The sequence below is a fragment of the Chenopodium album genome, chromosome 2 (assembly GCF_948465745.1).
Source record: "Chenopodium album chromosome 2, dcCheAlbu1.1, whole genome shotgun sequence".
NCBI lineage: Eukaryota > Viridiplantae > Streptophyta > Magnoliopsida > Caryophyllales > Amaranthaceae > Chenopodium > Chenopodium album.
Window position 1 is genome coordinate 83,407,244 of NC_137835.1, and position 26,243 is coordinate 83,433,486.

At 35.4% G+C, this 26,243-nt stretch overlaps 1 protein-coding gene across 1 annotated transcript; it reads right to left on the reverse strand.

Annotated features, from left to right (window-relative positions):
- Positions 1-69: 69 nt before the first annotated feature.
- Positions 70-25,530, reverse strand: LOC145604084 (uncharacterized). Its single transcript, XM_081660032.1, has 20 exons — positions 25,084-25,530; positions 22,910-23,165; positions 21,333-21,432; positions 21,104-21,245; positions 20,651-20,915; positions 20,060-20,355; positions 19,440-19,513; positions 18,525-18,678; positions 18,073-18,259; positions 6,812-7,046; positions 5,922-6,425; positions 5,455-5,512; positions 4,281-4,368; positions 4,076-4,150; positions 3,086-3,169; positions 2,754-2,897; positions 1,985-2,066; positions 1,269-1,351; positions 1,122-1,176; positions 70-755 (listed from the first exon to the last, which is right to left on the reverse strand). Exons 1-20 carry the CDS (start codon positions 25,355-25,357, stop codon positions 693-695), a joined length of 3,219 nt encoding a protein of 1,072 aa, XP_081516158.1. The 5' UTR covers positions 25,358-25,530; the 3' UTR covers positions 70-692.
- Positions 25,531-26,243: the final 713 nt, after the last annotated feature.

Sequence of the window (26,243 nt, forward strand, 5' to 3'; positions counted from 1 at the left end):
TTTTTCGAACTTCTTTTTCTGCGTTCTAATTCTGGTTAGGTTTTTCAAGGAAAAAAAGCGAATGAAATATACGCAAAGTAAAAGGTATATTAGATGTTGAAATGAAATCTCCAAATACATCAGCTAATTTGCACTAAAATCTGTCAAAATTCTAATCCTGCTACAAATTTACAACCCTGCTTCTGAATAATGAAATCATATACTTCTGATTTGATACTTCAGTAAGCACGTATAGTTACTTCTACAACATGTGCATGGATGGCTTACATACAAAGGTAAAAAAAAGACGACACAAAATAGGTGTAGGCAAGTCTTTCCTTGCCACTTCCTTGTTGGCATCGTCTTGATGGGAAAATTAGTGACGGCTTTCTCTTCGTGTGTTTCTGAACATCGAGAAGATTATATCTTCAGGGTTTTATCATCTTTTTGCAACTTTGACAGAGAATTAACTATTCTGATTCTTGGTCTCAAAGTACAATGATCTAGAAACCCCCTCAGAAACAACACCAAGCATTTCTGTCTCTTGTCACATCCAGCTCATCCTGAAGGGCATGGTTTATATAAACCATAAATAAGTCATTCACTCCTTTCCTCTGCCCCCTCATTAATTGTTATATGCTGAGTTGCTGACCCCTGACGCTAACTATTCTTTTTCACGAAAGAATGCACTTATAGTTCCAAACTTTCAATGATCAGCTGGGAGGTGATTGGAAATAAGGATGCTGCAGAGCATCATCCACAGTCAATCGATCATCCTGTACACATAACACGAGAACAAAAATTCTATAAAACACAAAGCAGAAGTTAACCTTAAAGTAATATGCAGAGCATACGATCCATATCACCAGATAACTATGAAGTTAAACCATTCAACCTAGTAGCAGAAACGTGCGTAAATGCTGCCTTTTATGCACACTTTTTAGTTACTAGTATCGAAATATTCACACAACCCATTATAGCCATTAGCCAATAGACTCAATTCCATCCAAAGACCAAAGCTAATTTGGTTACTGAACATCGGTAATTTACTTTGTATAATAATGGAAAAGAGATTTTTTTACATCATGAAAAACACTTCACCAGATAATAATTAGAAGAAAAATAAAATTACAGAGACTTACCGGATCCCAACGTAAAAGCTGTCGTACTAGACGCATGGCCCAGACATTTGGAAACCTGATAACAATGTGAGTCAGGTTCAAGAGTGTCTATAACCTGACCAGTATGATGTAAGTTCAACCAAATAATTATGAGTAATGGTAACTAACCCTATATTAAGAGGGTCTCTACTTTTTATAAGATTCGAGAAGAATTCTTCAGAACATTTCCATGAAGCCGGTGAAGCTTTAGCCTGCAGATATAAATTTAGTATATTAACCAGCACATTTGAATGAATTGGAATACAGTCAACCACATAGAATAGTATTAACAGTAAAGCAAATAGTTCTGATTCTGTAGATCATGTCATCTCTGTTTGCCAAGCACAAGCACTGCCTTTTTTTTCCTTCTAGAGGACCAGCCCCAGAGAGCTCTTTTTGTGGGGGGAAAGGGGGTGGGGGGCTCAATCCACAAGAAGACCAAATAACTTAAAGGCTGGGAAAGCAAACCCAGCAAGGTGACAATGAATCCCACCCAATATTTGAGTTAGGGAAATGTGAACCAAACACCCAACATTTATGGTTGGGACTTTGGAGATGGCAGGTGGAAGCACAATCACTGATTGTGATAATCACAACCACTATGTGAGTGCAAGTAGTCACAAAATAATAAATCAAGACCTACCCAAATTATTATATAAAATAATACATTATATAATTAGTGGGATCAAATAAAATCAATCAAAAAGAAAGGGCAATCAGGTTTAAACTCGGGGCAAACAGATGTTTAATACGTGACATGACTATCTTGATCAATACAGAACAACGGAAAGTTAAAATAAAGTTCAAGGTTAGCCTAAAACAGATTCTACATATAAGACATTCACCTGGTCTTGTGGACCCTTGCCAGGATGACGTGTAGTGGAATGGCCAGGGACTAATATGCACATTTCCATGAAGGACCTAAGCCTGACCAAGTGAGATAAAAAGTAGCATCTTATCAGCAATAACAGCTTTAGTTTCTCAATAATACTTTCATGTACATGATTATTCATTAAACAACATATTAGCATCATTCAACACCATGAGTCCATAAGCCATATTTCACTTGTGGAGATAGATACTGAAGCAGAATTTTAAATGCTTCATTGCCGGTGATCATTCAACTAAGGCAAAGATATCATAGTAGTAAGATGCTCAAACTACAATTTCAAACTTAAACCCCAGTTTATCAAGTGTATGATAAAACTATCTTTGACATCATAATGATAAGTTGATAACACATTAGCATGCAGCATTGCAAATTTGCAATCAAAGAAAAGAAAATTTTCAGAATTTCCATGAGAAACAGCTGACCACAGAAGATATAACTATCTCCTGCACAAATAATTCACATTTGAAATTGTTTTAACTTTTCACTGAGCAAAACACCCATAAATCATCTGACACAGTTATAGGTGAGCAAAAAAAAGGCAAACATCTTTTAAAGCAAGGCTAGCAGGACAACAGGAAATCCTTCCATGGGACAACATGAACTTCTTCCATGCAATAAAAAAACATTCGTCACTTCAATCACTTATAGTGTCAACAGCAAAGAATCAATTCGGTGAAGTAGGTAGATCATTTATGAACATAAAACATTATGACAGATCTCACCTATAAGCAAGCTCCTTCAAGTCTTCATTCCAACCTTCAAGAAGCTTATCTAGAAGGGCATGGGATAAAGAGCTAATCTGGAAAACATCTGTTGATCCCAATACCATCTCCAAGAATACAACTCCAACACTCCACATATCATACCTACCAAAAAAAGGAACTTAGAACATATGTATCTGGAAAACAGGTAGGGCATTTATGTGCTTCATTATTGGGTTGTTCCAATATTGAGTGTTGTAGCTAACGTAAAGGTATGTACATGTAAGTATAAATAAATAAATATGAAAAGATGCTTCAAGAAGATAAACTTTTCAGCTAATTGAATTGGATACTTGAGAGTTCTGCTTGTAGGTCCCTGAAACCAACTTGTATTCAATAAAGCTTCCGGGGGAGTGTACTCAAATGTCTGTTCAGCTCTGTAATAAAAAAAAAATAAATAAATAAAATTAAAAAAATTTCAAAATAAATTTTTAAAAAAGGAAAATATGTGACCCACAGTAGAAACCTACAATAGAACACAGTATATTTCTGACTACAAATTCTCAGTCATAAAAACCTTCAAATACAGGATTGATAGATTATGGATGAAAATAATACTTTATGTTAATTTCCCTCTTTGAAGATAATACATTGTTTGAAATGACAGATCATGATTCGACTTGTGTCTTCTTTCTGTCTTTCTCCTTTCGCAATGACTAGTGATTGAGGGATCAAAAACAAAATAATAATAATTACAGCAATAGATAGAAGACAAATGAAGATTTGCAGTCCACGTGTGATATAAATGCAGTCAGCAAGGATAGAACCTGCCTCTGAAGATAATATATCACATATAAGCAACTCAAATGATGTAGTCGTATGTTTTCATATGAACATCTTAATAGCCCTATCTGAATTCAGGAAATCTGTATCATAATAAGAAAGTTAGAAGTGCTGTTTTTTCTATATGCTCTAGCTCTAGCAACCCTTTTTTTCCCCTTTTGGTTTAAAAGGTTTCATAAAGGGCAGAAATGTAAACAATATCTAATCCTCCAAAGACTACCAACTGAGCTTAGTAGCACCAACAAAAACAACTATATTTAGGCTGAGAAACAGATTTCATCTAGTCTCAAAGAAATCTTAATATGATCCTAACTAGGAAAGGGAGAAAGCATTAATAGAATTACATATAATCTATGAACTTTAACACTTCATCACATCATACATGATCTAATAACAGTATGAAAAAACCAGACATGAACTGTGGCTGTGAACAACAATTCTGATTAGAATTAATGAAAGATATCTAAAGGAAATGCAAAGGTCTCAAGTTTGGAAAGTACCTAGATGGGCCTTTAAATCCATATAAACGCCTCATGGTGAAGTCATCAATTGCACTACCGAAGTCAATAATACGCCTGACAGACCAACATTCACCAAAGGTGGCACAATTGAGGTAATATTGGAGTCTAAAATATCCATTTTCATGTATAGAAACCAGTAATAAAATTAATTTTTTTACAAAAATACTGTGAAAGGAGTGCATACATTTTTCCTGCAACTTTTAGATCTCCAATTGATTTTCCCTTAACGCATTCCCCTGTATCCTGATCTTCAACGCATATTACCATGTTCTCTGCAGAAACAAATTCTCAAATCAATATCCAAGAACCAGAAATTCAATTTAAATCTAAGAGTCAAAATTAATTGTATGGTCAGAAATCAAAAGGAGATAGCCAATGTGTGAGCTTAACGGAGCCATAATAAATTTTAATATGCAAGGTTGCTTTGTCTTGATCCAATATTAAATTTTAACAAACTAATGAAATATGGAAGCAATAGAAGATTTTAGTGGAAAGACCCAAAATATAGGTTTTTTTTTTTTAATTTTTTTTTAAAAAAAAGGTACCAAAAAAAGAAACAATTCTCACAGTGTATCAATTTGAAAATAGAAAGAAATAACAGGCAAAATAAAGAGAGGCCAGTCATATAATTCCACACATTAACACTTTGTTTGGATAGGAAGAAATGGAAGGAAAAGAAGAGAAGAGAAATGGAGGGGGACAAAATCTCTTGTTTGGGTAAAAGATTGGGGGAAGGAAGGGGAAGGATCTATTTTCCCTCTCTCTATAATAACCATAATCTCTCCAAAATTGGAGAGATTTGGAGGGAAAATGGAGCTCACCTCCCCCTCCCTTTCTTTTCCCTTCCCTTCCTCCATTCTCCCTCCCCTTCTTTTCTTTCCTTCTTTGCTATCCAAACAAACCGTAAATCTTCTTGATTTCACCTTGTATTCCCTTCTCTGAACTTACTAATTTGATTGAAAACAGACAATTAAACTTAAGAGCCCTGACTTTATTGTAATCCACAATTATGAGATATAGCTTTGACTAGGATGATTGATTAGTGACTGATCACATAGTTTACTCATAAGGTCCATAGAAAGAGATCCATAAAAGATTAAAGCAAGTTTCCTTCAATATTTTGCAAAGATAAATCACCTGAATAGAACCTTAAGCACATGAAAAAAAACTACATACAATTCGTGAGACCCTAACATGCCACGTTCATCTCTTAAATGATTGATAGCCTATAAACAACTATTAATATGTTTTACAAATCCTTCTAATTTTCTTATTATTTAATTATGCAGAAATAAAATGGAGATTATGCATCACCATTTCAGGATGAATAGTAACAGACAGGGTATCAAGATCCTCACCAGGTTTTATATCTCTGTGGGTAATATTACGATCATGACAAGACTTAAGTGCCACCAACTGAGACAAAGAAAAGAAATTATCTCAGGAAGTCCAAGTAAGAACTCAAACAGGTAACAATGACAAGCATACGGAAGTTTAAAAAAAAAAAAAAAAAAAAAAAAAAAAAAGGCTTGGTAAAGTTCTAGTCCTAAGATCCAAAATAATTAAATAATAAAAAATTTCTACATATGCACGAAGCTAAATTGAAATATGGAACTCCAATTGCTAGGTCAGACTAACAGATTGGCCAAGACAAGCATTCTGAATATGTAAGACAACTTTCTAGCATAAGCATGCTCCTATTCATTCTTCATTTAAATTTTAACATTAAAAACACAAGCCATAAGTTGCACCTGAACAAGATAAGATAACTGAATAAAACAACTCAAATAACGACGTTGCATTAAAAACCTTTATAAGCACGCACCAACTGCTTGATAACACTCCGCATTTCCTCATGTCCTGCTTTTGTTGTCTTAAGCCAATGCCACCATTTTGACGGGCGCAATACCTGAGCATGTCCAGTTCTTTCTGACGGGATTTCATCGACATCTCCAGTTGTGTACATAAGCTTTGACAAAGAAACGCCTTCATGCCTAAAAACAAGCCATATTTCATTAGAACGAGACTCAAAAGATTCCACATATCTTGCAATATGATCAAGGCCGTCTTCATAAATCACTGTCCATGTTCCATTTCCATGCATAAACCCATCTCCAGGATTCTCAAAATCCTCACTCTCCTGAATAACAATTCTAAGATTTTCGTCTGTTCCAAAAGGACCATAAGAATTGGCTCCAGGTTTTCTAAATAATAAGCTTGACATTGTAGATGGTAGAAACCCTCCTAGAGATGTTGAAGCATTTAAGAATATTTCACCAAAATACTTCTCCCGCAACCCACTCAGGTAAACAGAGGATCCTCTCTCCACCTGTTCATAATAAAAAGAAACTAAATACTTGCATTTAAGTTGATAAATCTCCGCACCTTTTAAATGATAGCAGACAATTCATTTAAGGTACATGAGTAACATGACGATAACCCTTTGCTTAACATAAATGCACACATAATATAGGCTTCCACAAAAAAAGCAAAAATATATTCCCTAAACACAAACAAATGTACTTTAATGCAGCTTACCAGGCATATCGCATAGAAGAAATTCTTCCAATGAATGACAACAGAAAATAACAGCATGATTAATAAGCTGAAGTCAAAAGAGCAGAATGATAATGGTAACTTAGCAATATGCAGGAGAAAAGACCACCAAATGGACGATATAGAAATAAATCATAAGTACTCACTACTCAGACCTACCATTATGCGCTTCAAAATGAACAGGTTACTATCAGAGGAACCACTAGGACAATCATAACGTGATGAGGAGTTTTCTGAATTTTCATTGCATGACTCCATATTAAGATGGTGTCTGGAAAAAGTTCTGTTATTCTGATTCCAATTCCTGGCATTTTCTCCTTGAGAACAATTCCACTGAAAAGCCAACCAAACCTCACCATATGCTCCCTGGCCAAACCTTTTCCTTAGGATATACCTATTCATTGAAAAAAAAATAAAAATATAGTTTAATGCTATATGAGGAAGAACCAGAGATCAGCATCATGAACTCATAATTAGAAAAACAGGAATAATAAAAAAGAAAATTGAAGAAGAAAACTAGTAAACCTTCTTCGTCTTTGATTTCATTTTCAAAATCTGTAAGTAGAGTTGTCAATTCGGGTAAACGGGTTGGGTTTGGGTCGGGTAAGACTGGGTCGGGTCAATTCAGATTAATTTCATAACCTATGCGGGTCGGGTTTGGGTTGGGTCATGCTTCAGTCGGGTCACGTCGAGTCATACTTCTTATCGGGTTTAGGTCGGGTTAATAACAAGTCGGGTTACATTCGGGTCGGGTAAACAATAGGTCGGGTTTAATTCGGGTTTTCACGGGTTAAAACGGGTTAGGGTAATTCTCGGGTTCGGTTCAAGTCAATAATTTGCAGGTTAGAATCAGGTCGGGTCATTCTCGGGTTCGGTTCAAGTCGATCAGGTCGGGTCATTTTCAAGTCGGGTCATTCTCAGGTTCAAGTCAGGTTCGGTTCAAGTCAATAATTTGCGGGTTATAATCAGGTTGGGTCATTTCCAAGTCGGGTCATTTTCGAATTCAAGTCGGGTTATGTTCAAGTCAATAATTTGAAGTTTACAATCAGGTCGGGTCATTTCCAAATCAGGTCATATTCGGGTTCAACTAACTATAAATAGATAATTATCATTTTTATCAAGCTAATTATTTCCTTTGACTATAATATATATATGACAATATACTAGGGAACAATAGTCTATAATTTAGGAAGATAATTATCTCCTTTGACCATATAACAAATATATACTATATTTAACTCTTAAATTTGAGGATGATTCTCCTTTCTTTTGCTGGCTAGGACCGACTTGGTCTCCCAAAACAAAATGCTTTGATCAACAATAATAAGGTGGTCTAATCTTCATTTAAAGGTGATTTGAAATCGGGTCACATAATGCTGTTTGGAGCCATATATGATCATTATTTGTTGTCATAAATGTTCATGGTAGGCTTGAGTTAATGAAATCAGTGCAAGTTGTAAACCGGTAAATTGTTCGTTTAAAGGCAAATCGGATTGTTCCACCCACCCAATGGGAATCCCGGACGATATAAAGGATCATGGGAAAAAATTCGGCAATTTTAATTTCCGATCGAAAAAAAGTCAAAATTTTAAAAATTGAAAGCTAATATCAACGCTTTTTGAGAATTCGGGGCCCGGTGTTGAAAATACTTGAAATTCTAAGGGATACATATCGGGGTCATTTAATACCGTTTGGAACCATATACTATCATTATTTGTTGTCATAAATGTTCATGATAGGCTTGAGTTACTGAAATCAGTGTAAGTTATTAACCAACCGGTAAATAGGTCGTTTAAAGGCAAATTGGATGGTTCCACCCACCCAATTGGACTCTCAGAGGGTATTAGGGACCATGGTAAATATTTCGCCAAGTTTGATTTCCAGGCGAAAAAAAAGTCTAAAAATTTCAAAATTAAAGGCTAATATCCACGCTTTTTTAGAAATCTTAGAGGTTTCGGGGCATACTGTAGAAAAGTATTAATATTTTAGGTGATACATCTCGGGGTCATATAATGTCGTTTGGAACTATATATGATCATTATATGTTGTCATAAATGTTCGTAGTAGGCTTGATTTAATGAAATCCGTGCAAGTTGTAAACCGGTGATTAATTTGGCTGTTTCAAAGCAAATTGGATGGTTCAACCAACCCAATAGGACTCCTGGAGGGTATTAGGGAACATGATAAAAATTTCGGCAATTTTTATTTTCGGGAGAAAAAAAAGTCAAAAAATTCGAAAATTGACGACTAATATCCACGCTTTTTGAGAAATTTTGGAGGTTTCGAGACCCAGTGTCGTAATGTCTTGAAATTTTAGGGGATACATCTCGAGGTCATATAATGCTATTGGAAACATATATGATCATTATTTGTTGTCTCTAATGTTAGTGGTAGGCTTGAGTTAAAGAAATCGGTGCAAGTTGTAAACCGGTAAATTGGCTGTTTAAAGGCAAATTGGATGGTTCCACTAACCCAATAGAACTCCAAGAGGGTATTAGGGACCGTGGTAAACATTTCGGCAATTATAATTTCCAAGAGATAAAAAAAATGTCAAAATATTCCAAAATTGAAGACTAATATCCACGCTTTTTGAGAAATTTTGGAGGTTTCGGGGCCTAGTGTCGAAAAGTCTTGAAATTTTAGGAGATACATCTCGGGGTCACATAATGTTGTTTGGAGCCATATATGATCATTATTTGTTGTCATAAATGTTCGTGGTAGGCTTGAGTTAATAAAATAGGTGCAAGTTGTAAACCGATAAACTGTTCGTTTAAAGGCAAATAGGATGGTTCCACCCACCCAATGGGTCTCCCGGACGATATTAAGGATCCTGGTAAAAAATTCGGCAATTTTATTTCCGAACGAAAAAAAATAAAAATGTTCAAAATTGTAAGCTAATATCCACGCTATTTGAGAAATTTTAGAGAATTCGGGGCTCGGTGTCGAAAATACTTGAAATTCTAGGGGATATATAACGGGGTCATTTAATGCCGTTTGGAACCATATACTATCATTATTTGTTGTCATAAATGTTCGTGATAGGTTGATTTAATGAAATCAGTGCAAGTTATAAACCAACCGGTAAATAGGTCGTTTAAAGGCAAATTGGTTGGTTCCACCCACCCAATTGGACTCTCGGAGAGTATTAGAGACCATGGTAAACATTTCGCCAATTTTTATTTCACGGCGAAAAAAAGTCTTAAAATTCTAAAATTAAAGGCTAATATCCACGCTTTTATAGAAATCTTGGAGGTTTCGGGGCATAGTGTAAAAAAGTATTAATATTTTAGGTGATACATGTTGGGGTCATACAATGCCGTTTGGAACTATATATGATCATTATATGTTGTCATAAATGTTCGTATCAGGCTTGATTTAATGAAATCCGTGCAAGTTGTAAACCGGTAATTAAATTGGCTGTTTAAAGGCAAATTGGATAGTTCAACCAACCCAATAGGACTCATGGAGGGTATTAGGGAACATGATAAAAATTTCGGCAATTTTTATTTTCGGGAGAAAAAAAGTCAAAAAATTCCAAAATTAAGGACTAATATCCACGCTTTTTGAGAAATTTTGGAGGTTTAGAGGCCCAGTGTCGAAATGTCTTGAAATTTTAGGGGATACATCTCGAGATCATATAATGCTATTGGAAACATATATGATCATTATTTGTTGTAATAAATGTTAGTGGTAGGCTTGAGTTAAAGAAATCGGTGCAAGTTGTAAACCGGTAAATTGGCCGTTTAAAAACAAATTGGATGGTTCCACTAACCCAATAGAACTCCAAGAGAGTATTAGGGACCATGGTAAACATTTCGGCAATTATTATTTCCGGGAGAAAAAAAAAGTCAAAAAATTCCAAAATTGAAGACTAATATCCACGCTTTTTGAGAAATTTTGGAGGTTTCGGGGCCTAGTGTCGGAAAGTCTTGAAATTTTAAGGGATACATCTCGGGGTCACATAATGCTGTTTGGAGCCATATATGATCATTATTTGTTGTCATAAATGTTCGTGGTAAGCTTGAGTTAATGAAATCAGTGCAAGTTGTAAACCGGTAAATTGTTCGTTTAAAGACAAATCGGATGGTTCTACCCACCCAATGGGACTCCCGGACGATATTAAGGATCATGGTAAAAAATTTGGCAATTTTATTTACGAGGTTAAAAAAGTCAAAATTTTCAAATTTGAAAGCTAATATCCACGCTTTTTGAGAAATTTTTGAGAATTCAGGGCCCGGTGTCGAAAATACTTGAAATTCTAGGGGATACATATCGGGGTCATTTAATGCCATTTAAAACCATATACTATCAATATTTGTTGTCATAAATGTTCGTGATAGGCTTGAATTAATGAAATCAGTGGAAGTTATAAACCATCTGGTTAATAGGTCGTTAAAATGCAAATTGGATGGTTCCACCCACCCAATTGGACTCTCGGAGGGTATTAGGGACCATGGTAAACATTTTGCAATTATTATTCCGGGACGAATAAAAGTCAAAATTTTCAAAATTGAAAGCTAATATCCACGCTTTTTGATAATTTTTTGAAAATTCGCGGCCCGGTGTCAAAAATACTTGAAATTCCAAGGGATACATATCGGGGTCATTCAATGCCGTTTGGAACCATACACTATCATTATTTGTTGTCATAAATGTTCGTGATAGGCTTGAATTAATGAAATCAGTGCAAGTTATAAACCGGTAAATAGGTCGTTTAAAGGCAAATTAGATGGTTCCACCCACCTTATTGGACTCACGAAAGGGTATTAGGGACCATGGTAAACATTTTGCAATTTTTATTTCCGGGCGAGAAAAAAAAGTCTAAAAATTCCAAATTAAAGGCTAATATCCACGCTTTTTGAGAAATTCTAAAGGTTTCGGGGCATAGTGTAGAAAAGTATAAATATTTTAGGGGATACATCTCGGGGTCATATAATGCCGTTTGGAACTATATATGATCATTATATGTTGTCATAAATGTTCGTAGTAGGCTTGATTTAATGAAATCCCTAAAGTTATAAACCGGTAATTAAATTGGCTATTTAAAGGCAAATTGGATGGTTCCACCAACCCAATAGGACTCCTGGAGGGTATTAGGGACCATGTTAAAAATTTCGGCAATTTTTATTTTCGGGAGCAATTTTTATTTTCGGGAGAAAAAAATTCAAAAAATTTAAAAATTGAAGACTAATATCCACGCTTTTTGACAAATTTTGGAGGTTTCGGAGCCCAGTGTTGAAAAGTCTTGAAATTTTAGGGGATACATCTCGGGGTCATATAATGCTATTGGAACCAAATATGATCATTATTTGTTGTCATAAATGTTTGTGGTAGGCTTGAGTTAAAGAAATCGGCGCAAGTTGTAAACGGGAAATTGGCCGTTTTAAGGCAAATTGGATGGTTCCACTAACCCAATAGAACTCCCAGAGGGTATTAGGAACCATAGTAAACATTTCGGCAATTATTATTCCGGGAGAAGAAAAAAAAGTCAAAAAATTCCAAAATTGAAGACTAATATCCACGTTTTTTTTAGAAGTTTTGGAGGTTATGGGTCCTTGTGTCGAAAAGTCTTGAAATTTTAGGGGATACATCTCGGGGTCACATAATGCTGTTTGGAGCCATATATGATCATTATTTGTTGTCATAAATGTTCGTGGTAGGCTTGAGTTAATGAAATCGGTGCAAGTTGTAAACCGGTAAATTGTTCGTTTAAAGGCAAATCGGATGGTTTCACCCACCCAATGGGACTCCCGGGCGATATTAAGGAACATGGTAAAAAATTTGGCAATTTCATTTCCGAGCGAAAAAAAGTCAAAATTTTCAAAATTGAAAGCTAATATCCACGCTTTTTGAGAAATTTTTGAGAATTCGGGGCCCGGTGTCGAAAATACTTGAAATTCTAGGGGATCTATATCGGGGCCATTTAATGCCGTTCGGAACCATATACTATCATTATTTGTTTTCATCAATGTTCGTGATAGGTTTGAGTTAATTAAATCAGTGCAAGTTATAAACCGATAAATAGGTCGTTTAAAGGCAAATTGGATGGTTCCACCTACCCAATTGGACTCACGAAAGGGTATTAGGGACCATGGTAAACATTTTGCAATTATTATTTCCGGGCGAGAAAAAAAAGTCTAAAAATTCAAAAATTAAAGGCTAATATCCACGCTTTATGAGAAATTTTGGAGATTTCATGCCTGTTATTGAAAACCTTAGAGATTCTAGGGAATACATCTCAAGGTCACATAATGTCGTTTGGAACCATATATGTTCACTATTTGTTGTCATAAATGTTCGTCGTTTGCTTGAGTTAATGAAATCGGTGTAAGTTGTAAACTGGTAAATTGGTCGTTTAATGGTAAATTGGATGGTCATATAATGACGTTTAGAACCATATATAATCATTATATGTTGTCATAGATGTTAGTGGTAGGTAGAGGTGGTTATTGGACAAGGTAGCCCAATGATAATAGGGTCAGGGCCAAGCTTATGAGGCTTTTAATGGACAGGGCTATTAATGGACAGGGCCCTTATTGGGTAAGGTCAATATAGGGCCAACATGTTTTTCCAATTTAGTTGATAAAGAAAATACATAATGTAAAAATAATTATATAGATTAATTTGTATTCTTACGTATTTAATAATGGCTTTATCCAATATTCATTTTAATTGATATTTTGTAGGCCCGCCCATTATCGACCCGCAACCCGCATTGGCCCGATTCTATATTGACCCTATAAAATGTGACCCTCTTTGACCCGCACCGACCCTGACCCGACCCGCCCAATAACCAGGTCTAATGGTAGGCTTGAGTTAATGAAATCGGTGCAAGTTTTAAACCGGTAAATAAGCTATTTAAAGGCAAATTGGATGGCTCCACCCACCCAATTGGACTCCCGGAGGGTATTAGGGACGGTGGTAAATATTTAGGCAATTTTTATTTTCGAGCGAAAAAAAGTCAAAAAATTCCAAAATTGAAGACTAATATCCAAGCTTTTTGACAAATTTTGGAGGTTTCGAGGCCCGGTGTTGAAAAGCCTTGAAATTTTAGGTGATACATCTCTGGGTCATATAATGTAGTTTGGAACCATTTATGATCATTATATGTTGTCATAAATGTTCGTGGTAGGCTTGAATTAATGAAATTAGTGCAAGTTGTAAATCGGTAAATTGGCCGTTTAAAGGCAAATTGGATGGTTCCACCCAACTAATTGGACTCCCAGAGGATATTAGGGATCATAGTAAACATTTCGACAATTTTTTTTTTCGGGCAAAAAAAGAAAATCAAAAAATTCCAAAATTGAAGGCTAATATCCACACTTTTTGATAAATTTTGGAGGATTCGGGGCCTTGGTGTCGAAAAGTCTTGAAATTTTAGGTGATATATCTCGAGTTCATATAATGCCGTTTGAAACCATATATGATCATTATTTGTTGTTATAAATGTTCGTGGTAGGCTTGAGTTAATGAAATTGATGCACGTTGTATGCCGGTAAATCGGTCATTTAAAGGCAAATTGGATGGTTCCACACACCCACCCAATTGGAATCCCAGCGAGAATTAGGGACCATGGTAAATATTTCGACAATTTTTATTTTCAAGAAAAAAAAAAAGTAAAAAATTCCAAAATTGAAATCCAAGCTTTTTGAGAAATTTGGGATGTTTCGAGGCCCGTTGTCGAAATTTTTTGAGATTTTAGGGGATACATCTCGGGGTCATATAAAGCCGTTTGGAACCATTTATGATTATTATATATTGTCATAAATGTTCGTAGTAGGCTTGAGTTAATTAAATTGGTGCAAGTTGTAATCTGGTAAATTGATCGTTTAAAGGCAAATAGGATGGTTCCACCCACCCAATTGGTATCCTAATGGGTATTAGGGATCATGGTAAACATTTCGCCATTTTTTTATATTTCCGGGCGAAAAAAATTAAAAAAATTCCAAAATTGAAGGCTAATCCATGCTTTTTGAGAATTTTCGGGGCTGGTGTCGAAAAAAAATGAAATTTTAGGTGATACATCTCGTGGTCATATTATGCCGTTTGGAACCATAAATTATCATTATATGTTGCCATAAATGTCCGTGTTAGTCTTGAGTTAATGAAATCGGTGCAAGTTGTAAACCGGTAAATTGGCCGTTTCAAAGCAAATTGGTTGCTTCCACCCACCTAATAGGACTCCCGAAGGGTATTAGGGACCATGGTAAACATTTCGGTAATTTTTATTTCTGGGCAAAAAAAAGTCAAAAATTCCAAAATTAAAATCCACCCTTTTTTAGAAATTTGGGATGCTTCGAGGCACGGTGTCAAAAAGTTTTGAGATTTAAGGGAATACATCTCGGGGTCATATAATGTCGTTTGGAACCATATATGATCATTATATGTTGTCATAAATGTTTGTAGTAGGCTTGAGTTAATTTAATCGGTATAAGTTGTAAACCGGTAAATTGGCGGTTTAAAGGCAAATAGGATGGTTCCACCCACCCAATTGGACTGCCGAAGGATATTAGGGACCATAATAAACATTTCGGAAATTTTTATTTCCGAGCGAAGAAAAGTAAAAAAAAAGAAACTCAAAATTTGAAGGCTAATATCCACGCTTTTGAGAAATTTTGGAGGTTTTGAGGCCCGGTGTCGAAAAACCTTTAGATTGTAGGGGATACATCTCGGGGTCATAATGCCGTTTGGAACCATATATGATCATTATATGTTGTCATAAACGTTGGTGGGGTAGGCTTGAGTAAATGAAATCGGCGCAACTCGTAAACCGATAAATTGCTCGTTTAAAGGTAAATTGGATGGTTCCACCCACCCAATTAGACTCCCGAAGGATATTAGAGACCATGTAAACATTTCGGTAAATTTTATTTCCGGGTGAAAAAAGTCAAAAAAAATTCAAATTTGAGAATTTTTGGAGTTTTCGGGGCCCGGTGTCAAAAAGTCTTGAAATTTTAGGGGATACATATCGGGGTCATATAATGTCGTTTGGAACCATATATGATCATTATTTGTTGTCATAAATGTTCGTGGTAGGCTTGAATTAATTAATTCGGTGTAAGTTGTAACCCGGTAAATTGGACGTTTAAAGGCAAATTGGGTGGTTCCACCCTCCCAATTGGACCCCCGAAGGATAATTGGAACCATGGTAAACATTTCGGCAAATTTTATATGCGGGCGAAAAAAAAGTCAAAAAATTCCAAAATTGAAGGCTAAAATCCACGCTTTTTGAGAAATTTCGAATGTTTCGGGGGGCCTGGTGTCGAAAAGCATTGAGATCTTAGGGGATACATCTTGGGGTCATATAATGTTGTTTGGATCTATTTTTTATTATTATATGTTGTCATAAATGTTCGTGGTAAGCTTTAGTTAATGAAATCGGTGCAAGTTGTAAACCAGTAAAATGGTCGTTTAAAGGCTTATTGGATTGTTCCATCCATCCAATTGGACTCCCGGAGGGTATTAGGGATCATCGTAAACATTTCGGTAATTTTTATTTCCGAGTGAAAAAAAGTCAAAAAATTCCAAAATTGAAGGCTATTATCCACGCTTTTTGAAAAAATTTTGAGGTTTCAGATAGAGCTGTCAATTTGGCTAAACGGGTCGGGTTTGGGTCGGTAAGAGTGGGTCAGGTCAACTTGGGTCGGGTCGGGTCAATTCAGATTAATTCCATAACCTATGCGGGTTGGGTTTGGGTTGGGTCATTCTTGATTCAGGTCATACTTCTTATCGGGTTTGAGTCGAGTTTAGGTCGAGTTAATTACATGTCGGGTTACATTCGGGTCGGTTGAACAATAGGTCGGGTTTAATTCGGGTTTTCAGGGGTTAAAACGGGTTAGGGTAATTCTGGGGTTCGAGTCGGGTTTGGTTCAAGTCAATAATTTGCGGGTTAGAATCAAGTCGGGTCATTCTCGGGTTTGAGTCGGGTTCGGTTCAAGTCAATAATTTGCAGGCTATAATCAAGTTGGGTCATTTTCAAGTCGTGTCATTCTCGGGTTCAAGTTGGGTTGGTTCAAGTCAATAATTTTCGGGTTATAATCAGGTTGGGTCATTTTCAAGTCGGGTTATGTTCAAGTCAATAATTTGTAGGTTACAATCAGGTCGGGTCATTTCCAAGTCAGGTCATATTCGGGTTCAACTAACTATATATAGATAATTATCATTTTTATCATGCTAATTATTTCCTTTGACTATAATATATATGGCAATATACTAGGGAACTATAGTTTATAATTTAGGAAGATAATTATCTCCTTGTTCGCTTGCTTGCTCGCAAGCTCTATACCGACCTTGGCTATTTGAGGCAATTTCGAAAGCATTTAGTCTCGCTAGCTATGCTAGCTTGAAAAGTATGGCTAGCTTGTTTTTTGACCATACAACAAATATATACTTCTTCTGTTTCTTTTTAGTTGACACGTTTCTTTAGTCACGTTTGCCAATGCACTTATTCAATTCATTAATATCTTTAATTATCGATAAGCAAAAATTTTGAAAAGTTGATATTTTGAAAGTATGTTACGTGATAAATCTAACAAGATCCCACATGACTATATTTTTCATTACATACAAAGCACAAAATATGGTCAAAGGAAGGTGGATGAATAGTGCTAAAGTCAAAACGTGTCAACTAAAAAGAAACGGAGGTAATACTATATTTAACTCTTAAATTTGAGGATGATGCTCCTTTCTTTTGCTGCCTGGACCGACTTGGTCTCCCTAGACAAAATGCTTTGATCAACAATAATAAGTTGGTCTAAATTGCATTTAAGGTGATTTGAAATCGGGTCAGGAATAATTTGGGTTGAATTTAGGTCGAGTCAATAACAAGTCGTATTGATTTCGAGTCAGGTTAGTAATAGATCGCGTTGAATTTTTGGGTCGGGTTAGTAATAGGTCTGGTAAAATTCGGGTCAGGTAAATAACAAGTCGGGTTGAATTAGGGTCAGGTCAATAACAAGTCGGGTTGATTTCGGATCGGGTTTTTAACAGGTTGGGTTAAATTCGGGTACGGTTAGGAACGGGTTGGGTTAAAATCGGGTTTTGACGGGTTAAAACGGGTTTAGGTCAATTTCGGTTCAAGTCGGGTTCAGTTCAGGTCAATAATTTACGGGTTACATTCGGATCGGGTCATCTCCAGGTCAGTTTATGTTCGGGTTCGGGTCTCACATACTCGGGTCAACTCGGGTCTAGGGTTGGTTTCAGGTCGGGTCAGGTCGGGTTTGGGTCACCATTTTTTCGGGTTCAAATAGGTCGGTTAATAATCGGGTTTGAGTTGGTATTTCGGGTCGGGTCAACTTTTGACATCTCTATCTTTAAGCTTAAAGGAAAATTTAAAACAGAGCTCGAAAATCAAAAGATACATAGATTCCTAAATACTATAGTACTGCAAAGAGTTGTGGCAAAGAAAAAAGAGTTTATACCTCATTTCAGGTTTAGCTTCCTCAAATGATCCAAAACTAGATTCAGCATGCTGAAAAGGGATTGATTCAAGCAGGGAAAGGAAACTGGAAAGATCTTCAGGATATCGGCTATCATCATTACTACCATCAGAGATCATCTCAGAGTGAAAGCAAAAGTCGTTCTCCACATTTAACTTTGCAGATTCTCCTAATTCCAAAGGTAAACAATCTAATAGTCATACTTCGCATACTGTCACACTGTAAAACTTGAAAAAGACACTACAATCCGTAGCTGAAAATAATAACTACTTGATAGAATGTAAAAAGGATGAACTTTCCACGCCAATCACCATTTTTCCCTCCTAACTTAATAATGATTAAAGAAAAAAATATTGGGAGGAAAGAGAGCACATTTTGTTCAATAAAACGATATATATTATACAAACTCAAAACCAGGGGACAGCTCCACTCACCACAGGTATGATCAAGGCGCCCAGGGAGAGCATGAGGGATGTCATAAAGATCTTCATATATTTCATCCTCTGGATGACTAAAAGTATCCTCCTCATATTCCTTAAGGTTCTCATACAAATAGTAACAGCCAAAATTACCTTGCTTGCTTTCCACCTGAAGCAAAAATGACTGTCAAAACTTTACAAGAAAATTTTGGCCCATAGACATGGTCAAATGGGAACCCAGCATAGCTTAATACTAAAAAATTTAATGGCCTCTATTAATTTAATGACATAAATCACGGGCTTCGAAAAAAAAAATTAAAACAAATACTTTAAAGCACATAGCCAAATATGCTTTTATCTTTCTGAGGAACGGTAGAATTAAAAGGATTACTTGGTACCTAGAACATTAATGCAAACAGGCTATGGCATTAAGTTTTCTCCTAGTCAAAGTCATAGTAAAAAAAGAGGTAGGTTCATCTTACCATTTACATCTCAGGACCAAATGAAAAATCTTTGCTGCCATCCCTACATCTTGAGATATAAATGGTAAGATGATCAAAGAGGTTATACATACAATCATGGCACTAACGCACAACATACAAAAGAAAACAAAGCAACAAAAGTGCAGTAATCAAAGGGATTTATGAGCATAGTCAATTGTACTAATTCAAGTTTTTTCGAAAGGACCCGACAAGGACATCAGTTCAAGTGTAGTTAGCAAGAGTTTAGAAGGGAAATTATGACCAGAATGAGAAAGGAAAATTAGAAAAAGCAGAACTCACAACAGCAAAGTGATATACAAAGTCAGCATAAGCCCCCATGAGTCGAAGAAAATTTATGCATTCCTTTTAGGATAATTAAATAAATGCCGAACAAATTCCCTTAGAACCCCCTACTACTTTGTTCAAGACAAATTTGGCTTTTACTTACCAATAACCTGTCAAACTTTGCCACAATAGGGTAAGCATGTTTCAGTTGAACAAGACTGATGGGAATTTCTGCAGCTAAAACATTGACAAAAGCAAAGAAGAATAAGCAAAGAAGAACAAGACTGATGAGACAATGCATGGTAAAGATAATCAATGCAACAAATGGATTATGGATCAATAAAAATGTTGACCAAAGAAAGCGCAGCACAATGGACAATAAATGTAACCATGCAAAACCTGTATTTAAAAGTTAATAAATAAAATAAACTGCTACAGATTGAACTTAAATGAAAGTTCCAGAACCAAGAAATGTAAGCCCAAACATTTCAACCAAGTTATTTCCAATCACAACAAGGCTGAAAAAAATCTACAAGAGGACCTGTAATGATTTTGATATTGAGAAGCCAACTCAATAAATCAATATCTTGGCCATACCTTCTCAATAAAGTAACAATTAACATTTAATCATGTTAATTATCTAGTTATGCTTTACATTAAATCCCGGACATATTCAAACAGAGATGGAGATAGATTTCCATCTCCATGGATTCTTCTTTCTATCACACTACCACTACCATTTTCAAGATTAAATTCAAAATCCTTAATAAATAGCATACTTACCATTTAGAGAGGTTTTAGATAAACTCATCAATCTTAATGGAACAACAGCAGTAGCCATATTATCTGCACTTCCTCGCTCAAAAGCTGTGCTTATTATGCAGTCAGCTAAAGAATCTGAACAAGCTGGAGAAACCTGTGATCCTAATAGGTCATCATTTTGCACTTCCCACAAAAGATCACAAACATCCTTTGAGTCCAACCCCTCAAAAACACCATCGGATGCAGCTATGAGATAGCTGTCATTGTCATTCAGGAGTTGCCAATCTGTAATCTCTGGAGCAGCTATAACACCATACCTGCAACCAATGAAATAAAATACACAATCCTGTTATTTTAGAAAAGTTTAAAAATAAATTTAAAAAATGCACACTCGCACAGACCAAATAAACATTTTAATTATTGAATATTTAAAATAAACACACACTCAACCGAAACTGATCACAAGAAATTTCTGAATGTCACAGTGAAGTAGTGTGAACACCCCCCCCCCCCCCCCCAAAAAAAAAAAAAAAAAAAAAAAAAAAACACATACACACACAGAGTACATTAAAGAGACAGGATTGTGCTACAGAGCACAGTTTTCTTTATTACCTTTTGAAAGGCACATCACCAATAGCCCTTGACACAGCAAGACGCCCATTAATACGAGGAACTCCACTCCACTCAATAACATAACCACCAGCATTTTCAACTCGGGACTTCTCATCATCCCTGTCTGGCCGATGATCACTAGTCAATTCTTTCACAACCAAAAGTTTCACTCCTTTGGAAGCCACCATTTTACAGATTTCACAATCCTTAAATCTCAGTACAGTACCATCACGTTGTTTCTGCCTATATATCCTTAAAGCAGTGGCTGCAATGATTCCAGCAAACTAGAACTTTACCACATGGTCAATGCAAAACATAATAGCCTGCAAGGCGACTACCCCTTGCACGTAATATACAATCATAGACCAATGGGTTAAACGAGATAGTAAATTCTATCTCACTTTTGTGAACATTTCCATAGAAAAAGGGTGCTCTCAGGGAAGATAATGTTACCTTTAGCATCAGCAGGGGGCTGATAATGCTCAGAGCACAAAAAAGCCTTCGAGTCTCCTAAATTTGCAACCAATATCTGACCATCTACGATCAAAACAATTGTGGCTGTAGAACCCGAATCAAGTTGTAATCTGATGGCCTCCTTCACAGCTCAATTCAATGATTGTCAACCATAAACATAATCTAACACTAGAAAGGCAACTCAACAGAAAAATATTTTGAAACTTGCCTTGGAAAAAGTGGTATCAATGTCAGCGATTGTTCTCAGCAATGCTTCCTTCAATATTTCCAAATGAAATGATTCTCCAAAAATTTCTTGAGACATAAACCTAAAATCATATAGCATTACAAACATTAACAATCTCACAAACACCTCCTTTTCTACTTTTTTTTATATAAAATAAATAAATAAACCTTATAAGTTTATAACCAATGATACCTACACGGCCAAGATTTAAACCTACAAGCTACAACTATGTTCTTTGTACAGGCATAGATTTTTGCTACTATGTGTCTAAATCAAAGCTAGGCAACACAATTTGCATATATCAATATGTCAAAAGATTACCAACAAATCAAATGAGAAAAAGATGATACCCTCTCTATTCTTTATCAACTATTAATTTCAGAATTTAGTTTAGATGGAGTACATTTCAATCACTAACTAGAAAAGCATACTCTTTCAACATTTAACTGATTTTTTTTTCTTTTTTTTTTTTATATATTTTATTCTTATGAAGGAATACTCTTTGAACATTCTAATGGTTCATCCAAGGTTAGTATATTTTCAGTTTGATCTTAAAGAATGTTATAAAACAGACAATTTTTTTAAAAAATAAGCAAATAATTAAATAAAAAGGACTATAATTGTTCGTTTAGAGGAATGTTGTTTGAGTAGAAGCATACATGTAAATTCATATAAGGAAGAAAATAATTTTGCACTCTTTTTTTTTTTTTTGCTAATGTGCAAAGAACTCCAAGTTTCCCAAGAGCTACTTTCCATGTGACATGAGAAATTGCTAATCAAGGAAGAAATTTGGCAAGTACAACTTGCAACATCCGTGGAGAAATCTTTTATTTTTAAATCAAACATTTTCATACATTGGTAGGAATAATATACTACCTCTGTTAATTTTTAGTTGCAACAAAAGAACTTATTTATGTCTCACAAATAATACCCCTTTGTTGCAACTAAAAATTTAACAGAGGTAGTATTTTCTTACAATTGCTAGCGAACCAACAAGGCAACAATCTATCTACAAAAACCGTTTCCATGGAAGTTCAACTTGCAGAAAAAGATTTGTTGAATCCTGATATAACCTTTTTTGTTGAGAACATAACTATAGTCGGCTGTTAACAGAAGACAGTGGTCTAAAATTATGTGGTACCCCAGTTCAAAGATCAAGAAACATAATATCCTTTATCTTTTAAGTCACACTTCAAATAGCGACAAACCTGGTCTAGCATAAGGGAGAATAAAAAAAATCTCTCAAAACTTGACCCAGGTGCAGGGAACCTCAAAGGAGGAACAAGGCCTAAAAATCTATAGCATGCAGTATCTTCCTAGCTAACTTCAGAGGAATCAGAGCACAGTATTGTCTATACTACGTATTAGATTTTTAGGTACATGAAAATTGGCGGTGCTCATACATGTTATCCTCAAATTAGTCAAATGTGGTAATTGGCCATTCATCAAGAACAAAAAAGAGCCCGGAACACATTACAGAGTTAAAAGATGTATGGTGGGGAACATATAAAACAATAAATACATAAATAAAGAAGATTGTGGACATGTCAACTTAATACCTTTGCTGATCATTAAAATGCAACATCCATTCTCTATCCTTAAAGAACTGAGAAGAAAATGTCACAAGTTCCTTGTTTGACAATCTTCCCATTGATTTCTTTAAAAAGGAAGGAAACGTTGCATCAAGGAGAAAATAAGTGTGCAGAATAAGATACTCCAACAAAAGTTTTGAAGCCATATCACTAGCTTCAGAGCCATTATGTCCATCAAAAACTGCCACAATGCTCACATCCACCTCTGTAAATCCATTTGGACCTGCTCTAAAACTAATGTAAATTAGAAATCCAAAGGTACTCATTATAAATCTGTACTCACAAAAATTCTGAACTAACTTGAATTCCAGCAGTCATCTATGCAGAGGGATAAAAAAACCTAGGAGGAATCGTTTTGTTTTTTTTTTTTTTTTGACAAGGGGTAAAAGATGGGCCTAAACAAGTCCATCCAAATAGAACGAAACACAATGAAATTTACCTGCACTACGATGAATCATGTACACTAATTACTTAATTTAACAGTTGAAAAAGTTCCCAATGCTCAAAGTACATACTACCAGTTTTCAGACAGACAGATTATTTGATAACGCTGCATATGATTGAGCACACCAAATTACAAAAGTGCTCCCTTCCTCTTTTTATGTTGATAACTTGATATAATGTAAAGAAATGGTTGTTAAGATTCCATCCAATAAATTCTTCTTTTTGCAGTCTTCTTTCTCTGATTTCTCTTTCACACCCAGTTAATTTGATTGCATAATAATACCAAGGCATCCTTATCTTTGTATATTGTATAGAGAGAGTGAGAGAGGAGGGAGGTATACAATGCATAGAAAAATGAGAAAGGAAATCATCCCCATATCCTGTGAATGTGTCAATGTTAAAGTTTAAAGTCCTTCAGTAATTCCGCCCTCTCAGGTCCAACCTATCATTCATTCCATTTGAACATCTCATCTGTACATCAGTCACCAACACAAGCTACTAAATTGATTTACTGATTGAAAATGGTCTCTACTAAATGATAAAGTTGAATTGGACAAGAGCTTAAGCAACTAAAACCAAAATGAACTAAAACCCCAACATAACAGATTCAAAAAATATCCTACAACATAACTTGTAAGTCAATAAATGAACCAAAACCGATACAGCAACATGCACAAGATTGTACAGGCTATAATGAACATTTAACAGCCCCCTACCCACCCTGAATTTTTTTTTATATATAAGAACATTGTGGTAAGCTAACCCTCAACTCATACGGGGAAACAAGTATTGTCACTCATGCAAGGTGTAGTCAATAATAGAACACTCAATGAATAAACCAAACAATCTACCAATTTGGCCACTCATAGTACAATTAACACAATAAGCATCAATTGTGAGACAAAAGTGACCTGCTAACCCAGAATGCCTAAGTTTTCATCCCACATTCTATGAACAGATAGACTCATGATGCATAGTCCACAGAATATAACATGTTCCAATTAAAATCTTGTTCAAACTTCTAGAAATTAAGGAGATGCTTAAGTCCAGTTGATAAAATTTACGTTCGTGACCAATTAGAATCATGCTGTCATTACTAATTACTCTCCTATTGACATGGAGCAAAAGAATAAACATTCACAGAAGAAATCTCCGCTACACGCTCATGCATACAACCAGCCAAGAGCCAACCACAAAGCAAGTCCACATCGGCAAAGGAACCTCATGACACCCAGCTATATACCTACTTTTACTACTTCAATTGGCAATCTTGAAAGAAAACTATCAAATTTAAAGGGAAATATCAGCAATATTCATATAAAAGTTAGGCTTTTTGCTCCCACTGGATGATACTTATGAGCATCCATATACCTATAAAGCTTGCCTTTATTCAACAGTCAGGATTTTATTAAATGTCTTATTGTATACATTACACCAATCTAATCCTGGGGTTGGGTAGCATCACTATTGCCCACAATCTACTCCTTCATCTCAAATATTCACTACCATACAACTATTCAATTCCCATTTTTCTATTACCCCATTTCAAATGAGCCAACATCATGATCCAACACATAAAACACAAGCAATAATCACATAATCACATAAGACATAAAAATTAATACCCATCAAAATCAGGAAATCACTACAAAATTAAAAATTAATTCTTCCAGATAATAAAACAAAATCTTACGAACCCGGAAACGGAATTCGAACACCGAGGGCACATAAGATACGATCCTCCATCGAACTCCGGCGACCTTGAAAAGCGGCGACATGGCACTTGGAGCTTCCCGGCGGAAATTGGTGATGGGAGAGCTTCCAGCTAGGGCATTTTGGGGATTTGAATACAGCCGGAGCTCCTCCTTCCTTGTATACTGTCAAACATGTCGATGATTCAGCTGATAAACAAGTGATTAGAAGCAAGAATAAGCTTAACCCCAATACATGGATTTCTAGGGTTTTATCCATTATTGTTAAATTAAGCTTTTTGATGTAATTATGGCGCGATAATCTAGGGTTTTTCAGCCATGGATAGAATTTTAGAATTTCGATTTTGTATAGAGATGGGGAAGACGAGGTGGAAGATATCAAATGTGAATTCTGTGAGTTTGAGCACACAGAAAAATTACGCCAAAAAAATCAAATTTTAGTGTATTTATAGTTATGACAGAGTGGGAATGGATCAAGCGGTTAAAACTTCCATTCTGATTTTAGGAGATCATAGGACATTCCCGTCCTTGTGATCATGAGGATTAAAGTTCCCTTTCTCTTTACTTTTCACAATATAAGGCATGTTTGGAAATACTAATTTCGTTTTAAATTACTATATCATTCCAGTTCTGGAAATTGATATCCTGAATTTCAATTACAAATTACTTGTTTGGGAAAAACAATCTGTGTACAAAAATCTGCAATTTTTCAATAGCCATAACAATAACCTTTATCATCATCAATTCCAAATATTTTACTCACATATTATCCCAAAAATAGTCGATCATATCAAGAAACGAGATTTTGTAGCCCAAACCCACTGCTATGATCGAAATTGATCAACGATTCCATTAACCTGTCGTCAATAAAGGAAAAGGTGGTGGAGGAAATAATGGAGGATGATAAACGTTTAAGAGAGGAGAGATAAAGTAAATAAGTTGAAGAAGGGAATTATCATTAAATAGAAGAACTATGAAGTACACAATAGTTGTTTAAGGTTCTAGGTTAGGTTAGGATTTAAATGACATGGTTTGACTTATTATTATTTCAAATTCTAAGTATTATAAAGTTTTCTTAATTGTTTCAGAATTTGAACTAAATTTACATTTCAAATTCTAACTCATCCAAACACTAGAATTAGCCC

Excerpts from the sequence above, each read along its gene's own strand:
- LOC145604084 (XM_081660032.1), bottom strand. The coding sequence starts at position 25,357 with ATGGATAAAACCCTAGAAATCCATGTATTGGGGTTAAGCTTATTCTTG. Across the intron at positions 21,433-22,909 it reads CATTTTAATGATCAGCAAAG|GTTTATGTCTCAAGAAATTT; the intron begins GTATTAAGTTGA and ends ATATGATTTTAG. Across the intron at positions 1,177-1,268 it reads AGAGACCCTCTTAATATAGG|GTTTCCAAATGTCTGGGCCA; the intron begins GTTAGTTACCAT and ends CATTGTTATCAG.